Raw genomic sequence first — 11,139 nt, 5'->3', positions numbered from 1 at the left:
TCATACTTCTACATGGAAAGGGAGGTCTTAGTCTGAACCCTTCTTAACACAGTCCTTATTGGGTTAAGTTTTGACCTTCTTCCTTCACTACCTCTTCTGTGCCCTAACAGACCCCATATCAGCTAGGGGAAGCTGTCAGCAATATGGGGAGACCTGGGCACATCAAGAACCAAATGGGGCCTCAGCCCATTCCCAGGCCTACCACCAGAAGGATGCAGTTCCATCAACTAATTGCCCTAGCGCGAAATATGACAGGACACACTATCTGTGGCCTCCGCTAATGGCAGAGGCTACAGGGAAACCCATCCTTTGCTGCGGCTGCTACGCTGAAGGACGGTCCTCAGGTAGGTGGGTTGTAGCTGTTGACCTGTAAGTTAGGTGAGTCTCTGAAGCATTTTTGAAACTTAACGTGTCTGTCTATACTGCGGTCACAAATCCATAGGTGGGGAGAGGTTTGTGACGGGGTAGCTTGGAATGTGTTCCTGCCATCAGCTTGTCAACTGTCTTACCTGGACTTTTATGTCTGGATACTTAGATCTTCCAGATGCTGAGCACTAGCAGATGGTTTAAACATTTTAGCCTCCAGAAGGCTGTTGGAACTTGACCTTATTAACAAACACTGAGATTCTTCTGTTTGTTATAAGTGCTTCAGTCAGAAGACAGAGCTCTGTGAACTAGTGATAAAGGATGGCTGTGAAGCTGTGCTTGCTTACCTGGGAGCCTGAGTTGAAATAATAGATGGGTTTTGCATAGGAGAAGCTGGGGGGAGGGCTATGAAACTGAATCTTGATTTAATTGTTCTCAGAAGATATTTTGAGAATTGTCCTGTTTTAGACTACAATCTGTATCTTGCAATGATCTTAAAATTTAGTCAAAACGTCACTAAGTTGCTCTTCTTGAAGAAAGCTGCAAGACCTTCCCACCTGGGGTTAGTTTTCCTTCTTTTTCCTTTTTGTTTCTTCCCCCCCTTTTTTTTTCCTTTTCCAATCTTAGAAAGGTGAATAAGGTCTGACATTTTCCCAGGAAGAGGTTTGAAACGGAGGTTTTACATTTCAGCTTGTGTTTCTTGTAAAGCATGTCAGCCATACCAGGTGGAGATGATGCATGTGGACTTGAATACAAATGCCTTCTTTTTCTTTCTCGTAGTTACAGAAACACTGAAGTAGCAAGTAGGCCAATTCATTTAAAGTGTAATCATTCTGCTTTCCTGTTTGTGGAAGAGATGCCCCATAATCAAGGCTTAATTTTGTTGGCAACAGATAGTGAAATATTGCTCACTTCTTGCATGGGGGAGATGAAAGTGTAAAAATCTTACTGGCAATGGGGAGAATGATTAATGCCTCTGACTTTCTATAGTAATGTTCCATTATAAAAGGGTGATATTAAAAAGGAGATGTAAATTCTTTCTTAAGGGGCTTATATTCAGGTTTTCTACCTCTAGTTTCCAGCAAATGATATGAAATGGTTCATGGAAGCACATCTAAGCAGTGCAGCAAGCCCAGTAACGAGGGAGAAGACTAAAGGGTTTGACTTGCTTAGATAAGAAATAGTGGACTTAGCATGTTGTCTGTGTCTTTATTCCTTCTAAGGCTACTGTTGTTCTTACCTGCGCTTGGTTAAAATATCCCTGAGCCCAGATGTAACCATTTTCCATTAATAATACTAACAGGATGGCTATCTAGGGCCTCTCAGAAACCTCAGGTTGTGGTAGTGAGAGAATCCATTATTTTCACACATTTTGTTGCAAAGATGGGAGAACAATTCCTGTTTTCCCATCTTTGTGTACATATACATAAAATACATATGTACAAAGATATATGTTGTATATATCATATATAAAATATGTGGTTTTAATATATTTTTAATAATTGTTTTTAACAATTCCTTGAAAGCACCAGGTTGCATTTTATATTTTAAATGGAAAGCTTTTGTGATGTGATCACTAAATAAAAGGCCTTCTGCAGCATAATTGCTTGTTTTTCTGCCTGTTGAAGTTGTATGTTCACTGGAAAACATGCAAAAACCCAGTAGCAATGCAGTCTTTACGGGTAGCTTTGTTGGTTAATTTGTAGGTCTTGGAGAATGCAGTCTCTAGCTAGATTCTCTTTGAAGGCACTGGTATGTCATGTCATACATGATTTAATAAATAATCTGACCAAACTGGTGCATTCTGATAGGAAAAATGTTCATATGTTCAAGTTACTGCATCTTGTCTTTGTTTCAAAAAAAAAAAAAAAGGCACTGCGGGTAAAGGGCACCACCTCCATGTGTTCCATAGGGATGACAGCTGGGGCAAGATCTTTTTGCGGGATTTGCAAGCTTTTAGCCATTGTTGGGTGAAATCTTACTTTGGTGTCAGAAGAAGCATCTCTGGTTTATGATCTGGTGTTAAATTTATGAACTCTCCAGTTTATTGGAATAGCTTAAGGAATGTTTGAGCCTAGGTGCCTCTACTTTCACAATTTTAAAAAGAACAGTTAATTCAGAAGACTGCAAATGTCATCAAAGACAAACATATTTCACTGAGGTTTTTTAGACACTCCAGATGTGATCTCCTATGAAAAATATTCTTTTTGTTGCATCGGTTAGTCGCTTCTGCTAATACGAACAAGCCAGTCCATCTGCCGTGGTGGTTTAGAACCACTCAGATGTTAGTACTTTTTTTATTAGAACTTATTCTGTGTTAACACAACAAAGCATAATTTGATCCTTCTGGAATTACTGGTCTTGTTTAGAGAGTGATGTTGCGGTGCAAGTGTGAAGTTTCTTGGGAGGACTGCCCAGCGTGCTGAGCCTGGAGAGGAATGGGTGTGCTTTGGCAGGTACGACGGCACCTGATCTCTCTCCCTCTCCTCTGCAGGGCCAAGGTATGCAGGTGAACTCTGAGCTGTGTGCGGAGAAAGATCATCTGCCTCTCCCTTGCTGTGACCTAGGTCAAGAAATTGTTTTTTAACTTTAGTGTTTGATCGCTATTGTAGGAAAAGGTCTTCCGGCAGACTGCTGGCAAGCATCTAATTTGCAAGTTTGAAGTGCCCTGTCGAGCTGGTACGATGACAAAGTCTTACCAGCCTGCCTGCCTGCGGTCCCTTTGTGTTCTTGGGCCATCACAGCATGCAGCAGGACTACTGTTAATCTCACTGCTGAGTCAAAAATACTCAGTGATGAACGGAATGTTATGTTTCAGATGGAAACATGTACTACTTCTCTCTTTGCTTCTGAAACTTCTTTTGTTTCCAAAATCCTCAAGCTCTCTCATGAAGGCAGCAGAGTGCAGAAGGAGGAATGCTATGCAGACTCTACTGATCATTTAATTTAAAATCTACAGATGGATCTGTTTGGTTTTCAAACGGTCGTCATCTGTGTAATGCAAAGTATTTGATTACCTCTGATAAAGTAAACTATTATAAAAGGCTTCGAACCCTAAGCATTAGTTAATGCTAATATTAAAACCTGAGCATTTACTTGACATTGATACGATTTGGCCAGGGCAGGGGGGGAGGAGCAAGGAACAGAAGTTACGTATTTTTCTAGCTATTTTTCTTAAGGCTTAGTGAAGAGAAGGAGAAATCATAAGCTATATTCAGCCCCTTAGCTATCATGTGCTTCCGTATCTGGAACATTTGATGCATAAACCTGCTGTGGCTGTCCCAGGCCTTGCTGCTGAAGAGCAGCGCTCTGCCTTCCGCCCTCTTTAGGGAGCCGGGACTGGGACGGAGCCGGGCCGGGGGAAGCTGGAGTCTCGCTCTGCTGACAGCTCCCAGGTGGTTGCCTCGATGTTGTGACCAGGGATAAGCCGGGTTGGTCAAGTGAACCCTGCAGCTAATCTGTCGAGTAACAGGTAGAGGTAGGAGTTCCACCCCCTTTTTATCCCTAGATTTGATTTTCACAAGAGTCTCTTTTCTTACACCCTGTCTCAAGAATATGGATGCCCATCATCAAAAAAGACTAAGCGTGTGGCAAGGTCTGGACACTGTGCGGGAGTGCCTTAGTTAAGAGATTTAATACTTCTGAAGTCCTATTGAGAGGTATGCCCCATTCCCCAAGAAACCTTTCAAAAGTGAAAGTGTAGTTAAAAAAACCCCAAACAAACAAAAAAACCCACCAACTGAATCCCAGAAGTCCAAAGCAAAAAATGGATGAACAAAACCTTACCTCCAAAATGTACTCTTGGGCAGTAGAAAATCTCTATTTTCATTGCTTGTTCTAGCACTTACTGTGTTGCATTAGTCAATCAGACATTGTGTGTCTTTATTGCAATGTGCCTTCATGTTTAAGCTTCATTTCAACTGGATGCATATAATTTATTTGGACTTCCTTTTTAAAGTAACAATAAAACTGCAAATTTAGGTAGCTTAGGGGAGTTTAATTTTGCATTATGTCATGTCAATATGTGCATAGCATCTTATGGAAATGCTAAGTATATAGAACAATTTTCATCAAATTTTAACTTCAAATAAATTTGGTAATTCTCATTTTCTGTTTTAAACTCCATTTATGAAGCCTATTCTATTCATGCTAATATAGATAGTACTTTGGGACAGGGCCATGTGTATATGACTTAAGTATTAGAAGGGGCTGAGGTTCAATGTCATAAGTAACCAAACACCAACTTTCTTGTTTGTGGTAAAACCATCCTGAAACTATTCTCTGAAAATGTCAAATATCACTGTAACTGTCTACCTTTAAACCACATTCAACAAGGTACTGTTTTCTGAAATGCATGTTGGTTTTTCTGTTGTAGTTTAATTTTTTTTTTTCTTCCATATTCTGAAATTTTACTTGCTTATGTAGCTTAGAATGGGTTCTAGTCTGAGTTCTCTGCTTAAATGCAGAAACTTTGCCATATGTTTTTGCCGAGGAGAGTCTGCAAACATTCAAGACAAATCAGTGTAAGACCTAGAGAAATCCAGTCATCTTAATGTTTATAAAGGCTTTTTCCTTGCTGGCGGATGCTCTAGTGTTGATTGGAAGATTCTAAATAATGACTTACTTTTGAAAACTTGTTGTAGCATCCAGATATCCGAAACCACTGGTACCGCTTGAGAAGCCAGCGAAGGAGGTAGTATCACCAGAGACGACCAGTACTTTTGGTACAGTAAAAAAAAGTGTGTTTACTAAGATGTGGCATTGCATATGAGGCCAGCAGGCTGCTGGTTGGACAGACTTTCTGCTTGCGTGTTTTGATGCAGTTGGCATGCATTGCTACAAGAAATAAAAGTACACAATTTTTATTTATTTATATTAATATAAAGCCTTCGTGCTCAAGAATTTCAGTGATCCCCATAGTACTTCACAGATTTACTCTTAATGTGACTGAAGAAGTGTTTCAAGTCCGGATCTGGTGGAAACTCCTGAGCTACACCATAGGTTCTAGATAATACTTTGCCAGAGATTCGAGACTGTGAAACAGCTTCATTTACTTGAGGAAGCTCACTGTCATCTACCTTATGCCTTTTCCTAGGCAAGTGCTGTGCATTACCTTACATGGTCCAAATATAATGCAGAAATAATATTACCATTTAAAAATATCATTATTTAGTTAGCTGCCTTTGCCCTTCCCTGCAATTAATGTTTTAGAAAAGGTGAAATAGAAGATTGCTCCAACTAAAATTTGTTTTCCATGTTTTGCATGTGTTTAAGCATGTGATGTGTACAAAATAGTTGTCATGCATGAACATCTTTTAAATCATGAATTAAAAAAAATATCTAAACCTTGAGCCATTGTTCTTCAACTGTTTGTATCTTGTGTAAAATAGTACGTTTTATAGCTAAAAGGAAAATCTGTCTCCTGATAACTGTCTTGTCTGGTATGAGGGGTGCTTTTGATTTAGGTCTTTTTAGGGAAGATTACTTGAGATGCAACTTTTACTTAGAATGCAACTTAAACCTTTCAGAGCGATAGATTAGGAACGCTTAGATATCCCTGTAATAGGCATGAATGAAACGGATCACGTTTATTCTGCAAACAGAGGTGCTATTTCAGTGTGTAATCGAAATTAAAAGAAAATGAAGCCTACTAGTTTCTCTAAGAGAAATTATTTAAAGCTTACTCATTCAACTGAAAACTCTTAGCTTCAGTCAGTCTTATTTATTATTTAAATAATCCAAATACAGAACTACAGAGGCAGCTGGTGTCTCTGGGAGAAAATTTTTTTTCTAAAAAAAAAAAAAGTAAATGGAAAAATGAGATAAGTATATCAAGCAAACAGTACTTAAGGAAGCTGTCCTGGATTTCTCTAGTGGTGTTTATTTTTTTTACAAGAAGTGGCTCATATTGAGGAAAGCTTGTGTGTGTAAGCTGTGTTGTGCCCCCCTCCTCCTTTCTTTTGCCTTAAATTAGCATGCTGTTATTTCAAAAACCTGAAAGCACACATTCTTCTTTCTGTTTTGTTGCTGTGTGAGAGGACTTCTTTTAACACGGAACAAGCCCCTTGGAATTTTTGGGATATGACTAACCCATGCCTGAAACAAAACCTTTGCTTCCTCTGAGGCACGGGAAGCATTTTAAGGCAAAGCCCACAAAATACCATTTTTAACCCAGCAGAGTGCATATTTCATTCAAAACTACAGGATATAAATATCATAGCTGTTTTTTCCAGTGTTCATTTATTTTGGATTCTTATATATTTGTATGTTAATTATTAATAAAATATCCACCCTAGCAGACATAATAAGTACTGATACTTGCTATACTTTTTTTGCTGCATCATTTGCCAGTTACCATTTGTATGTGATGAGCTCATCATGTTCATTGCTTTTTGGGTATTCTTCAAGTTTTTTTTTTTTTTTAATTTAAATTCGACAAACTGAGATGCTTTAGCTTTTGGCAAATTCCAGCCGGTCATTTTTTTAAACTTACACGTTTCTCTCTAGGTAATAAAAAGAGCAATAGGAGCATATTTAAGACTGCAATATTATGTGTTTGGAAATGGGACATATTTTCTATCAACTCTCCTATTGCGTTAAAGCAGACATAAGGAGCGGGTGGCTTCTTTTATTTTCTCCTATTGCTTGTACCCAGGGATAAAACCTTTCCTTAACACACTTGCTAAATACTTTGTAGCTTCTGGGAGTCAGATAGGAGCATAGGCATTTCCAGAATTAAAGCTTGCCTTGCCGTTGGGCAGTGGTCCTGGGGAAAGGCTCCTTGTCTGACCTGGCGGAAGGACGAAGCCTTGAAAAATCTTTTTCACTTCAAAAAGAATGGAAAAATTTGAGAGGAAAAAGGCTTCTACATTGAGGCCAACTTGAATTGAGAGGAGCCAGAGACATGGGTCTCAGCGGTGGCCCAAGCTTTGGTTCCCAAATCTCACTTCTTGGAGATATTCTGGGACCTGTCAGCTGGACACCAGCAGTTCTTTCAAAACTTTCTGGGAAGCCGTTAGGTGGGGTTAGGAGGAGACATGGGACACAGTACGGGATTCTTGCCCATGCCACGGGCAGAGGCCTGTCTGCTTCAGGGTGTGTTGATGTATCTGAAGTTGTATTGCCACAAAGCTGTGGTACTTTTTTCAGGCCCAAATGCTTACTGTGAACCAACAGGTAACTGTTGCATTTTGACCTGCTGCATTTTTCTTTCAGACATCATCAGTTTCTGGTTACTGTACTGTTGAAATCATGGCTTTCAATTTTTTGCTCTTGATAGCTTTTGACTCTATGCCGTGATCCATTCCTTTCTGCTGGCCAGTTCTCTCTAACTCCTCTTACACTAAGAGTGTGAATCATCAGTCTCCATTAAGATATTATCCCATCTTTCATAGCAATTTGAATGGGTAAGAATTGTGTTTTATTGGCTTTATTGTGTTTCATGGAAGACTGGAGAGAATTGTGCATGGAACAAACCTATTTCTTTAGCCAGCTGCTCTTCTAAATACTATCAGCTTCTATTTTTAAATTGCAAATAGCCTTTCAATCCAGCTGTTTCTTAGCTTCATTAAGTCCTGGCAACAGGCTGTTTTTTACAAAAAACAAGTAAAGATGTGATATTACAAATGTAAAATTAACTGGTTTGTTCAAGATGAAGAGATGTAAGAATTGCCAACTGGATCCACAGCAATCTTGCCTAATGAAGATTTTTGCCAGAGAAAGAGGTGGGAGAGTAGCTTGAAATCTGCCCTCCTCCATTTTCCTATTACCTATTTATGTTATTTCATGGGTTAAAGTAAATAAAGCAAAGTAAATAGGTAGCTGCAAAAGTGACAGTGCTGTTATAAATCATCAGCCTGGTGGGTGACCTTTTCCTCTTGAAAATGTTGGACACACTTCTTGTGATTCTATGTGCTGCTCCCGTGAACAGAAGGAACTTAACAAAGGTGCGTTTGTGGTTCTGATACAGCGCAAATGGCCCGTGTCAAAGATGACTGGTTCCAGTGGGAAATACATACATGTTATTTTTCTTTCTGATAAACCAGATCCAATAAATGAGTAAAAAGTCTTTTGGATTTGTCATGTTTTCACTCTTGGTTTACTTCTCTAGGTTGGATGCTAGGAACCTATCGTATCAGCCTTGTTTCCATGGTTATTTCAATTTTTGCAGTTGGAGACTAACATGGTTGAGTTTTACTGTGACTTATGTCTGACCTTGTGTTAAAACCTCAGTTTAAAAAAAAAAAAAAAGCTTGCTTTAATTATTCTTTCCCAGCCATAGAGGAAAAACATTGGGATGGCTTCCCCACTGTGGATTAAGAGCATGCACAGATGAGCTGTGGACAAGCTGATGTGTAGTAGGTGTGATTTGTCCGTGTGGGTGTGGATTTACTGTTGACTTCCCCCAGGCTGTGCAGAGGGGGTGTCCTGTTCTTCCCCCCCACCCTGAAAACCTCTGGGTATGCAGTCCCTTTCTGTGCTAGCACTGCTTTCCTTCTCTGGGCCTGGGTCTACACCTGGCTGAGCACAAGTGCTAAAATAAAGGAAAAGTCCCAAATACAGGATCAAGAGGGAATTTGGGAACGGGAGGAAAAGTATTGAATCACCCCTTGCAGCAGCAACATGACTTCAGGTCATTTCAAGGTGCAGTTTTATATTTGGCCTAAGGTTCTGCCTTTCCTGTCTTGTCATGGGAAGCACCGTGAGAGTTTTAGTGCCTGAGGTGGGAGTTTGTTCTGGGATCCTGCTGTGTCACTAATGGCATGTTGATGACCGGCATTAGTGAGCAATGCTGTTCGATCTCCCGGGTTACGTTTGTAATATTAAGTACTTGCAATTATATTTGGGGGCATTTTTTACCTCAAAATTTATCTTGTGACTAGGTAAGGAGCTGTCTCTCTTCTCCCTTCCTCTGGCTCTCTATCCCAGGTTATTCCTTCTGGGATCAGTGGCTGCCCCCCTGCATCACACAGCGCTTTGTTTCAGCACTGCAAAAGGCATCCTCAGCCTGCATCCATCCCCTTCCTCGCTGCTGGAGAAGAGGCTGTGTAAACATCGCCCAGATTTTGGAGAAGCAGATGAGAATGAGGGAGGGAAGGATGCTGGAGGCACGCTGAGATCAGCCCCGATTGCGCAGTGTGAAAAAAAATTGTAGGAGCGCAAATTTCGTTACGGCCTCCATTAGGCAGGTACCTTGGGAACGGCGCAGGCACGAGCGCTGCGGGAACAGCAGGACCCCTCCGAGAAAACTGCAGCTGGGTCGTTCGCATCTTCAGGTGTGTAGTCGTGGTGCTTAGGGACATAGTTTAGTTCTGGGCTTGGCAGTGTTAGGTTTACAGTTGGACTCGATCTTAAGGGTCTTTTCCAACCAAAATGATTCTACGATACTATGAAATACTGGCGTTACAGGTGTGTCACTGATGCAGGCAATACGCTAGTGCCATGGCATACTTGCCAATGCTAAGGGGAAAAGTGTGCACTAGATTAGATTCCGTATTTCAAACCAAAACAGGCTTATATGTGCAGAAAGCCTTGGATTCAGCTGTGGGTTTGTGTTTGTAATTTAATAAGTCTCAAGCTGATTAGCAGAACTGGAGGTGGAGCGTGTAATTTCAGTGTTCACAGGAGCCTGCTGCGTGCTCACAGTGGAATTGTGACAAAGGAAAAGGATAAAAAAACTAGCAACGGAAAAGGGAAAACGTGCAAAGCTGGAAAACAAAGACTGTGCTAAGTGTCAGAACCCAGCCTTTCATAAACTGTCAGTGGGTAGTTTCGTGGGAAGATTAAGCAACGTTGGGTTTAAATAAACGGACCAGATGCGTAGTACTTCGGAGGTCCCGAAGCGGCTTCAGGAGGAGCGTGAGCACAGCTGTGACTCGCAGCGTGCGACCTGGGCTGAAGCTTGCGTCGGCTCTGTGGTTGGAAGCTGCAGAGATGCACTTGCAGCTGAGCTAGTTAATCCTCCCAAGGGAGGGCTCGTGCTTACCAAAGGCTGCTGAAACACTGACCAGGAGAAGAATTTTGCTTTTTTGTTTTGCAGAATAAAGGAACAGTTGCTTGAAAGAGTTAAAAGTGAATTTAGTCAGAACTGTTCACTTACAGGAAGAGTAGAGCCCAGCAGTCTTTGTTGTCCTCTGCTCCTCTTTGTTTTTATGGCTTTATTTATAAAATAAACAGTCTTAGAAATTTCAGGTAATTTTCATGAACAGAGAGAATTCTTTTAGTAGAACTTAAAATTTGCATGCAGAATACATTACCAAATTATGCAGCTGCATAACAATCCAGCAGATAGTCCATATTCTTACAACATAAAAGCCAAAAGAAAACATTTTGAGGTAAAATTCCATGTAAAGTGTATTTTATCTATTCTTATACTAGCTCATACAACATTCATTCCTTCAGCCATTTTCCAAAGATAGCTGACATTGCAGCTTGGCTTTGACTGTGCAGAGAGTGCGATGTTGAAGTCTGACTAGTTTCACAAATGCAGCGGGAGGCTTTGCCAGGTTCTGTGGGGAAGGGAAAAGGAAGGGCACCCAAGCGATGAATCCACTGCTCTGCCTCTAGCAGGTCAAGAGTTAAGAACGACTCTTAGTTGCTACCGTGTTCTGTATTCATTAGGCATTTATATAGAGAGATACAAATTATCTGAGTGTAATTTATGGCTGGAACTTAAATTGTCAGTGCTTTGTTAGGGTGTTCTTTTTTGCTGACAGATACAAATAGTTTCTTAAGGACTTCAGGGGATCTCGTACCTTTGTCTTTATTGCCCCA

The 11,139-nt window shown here is 40.6% G+C and overlaps 1 protein-coding gene across 1 annotated transcript in view; it reads left to right on the top strand.

Annotated features, from left to right (window-relative positions):
• The first annotated feature begins 277 nt into the window (after nt 1-277).
• TMEM65 (transmembrane protein 65) overlaps nt 278-11,139 on the top strand; it is a 27,995-nt gene continuing 17,133 nt past the window's right edge. The window contains exon 1 of the mRNA XM_010294350.1: nt 278-344. Coding sequence (XP_010292652.1) covers nt 281-344 — 64 coding nt within the window. The 5' untranslated portion in view covers nt 278-280. The remainder of the gene's footprint in view (nt 345-11,139) is intronic.

Source organism: Phaethon lepturus, unplaced genomic scaffold, assembly GCF_000687285.1.
Source record: "Phaethon lepturus isolate BGI_N335 unplaced genomic scaffold, ASM68728v1 scaffold18060, whole genome shotgun sequence".
NCBI lineage: Eukaryota > Metazoa > Chordata > Aves > Phaethontiformes > Phaethontidae > Phaethon > Phaethon lepturus.
This window is presented reverse-complemented; position numbering and strand designations above follow the sequence as displayed.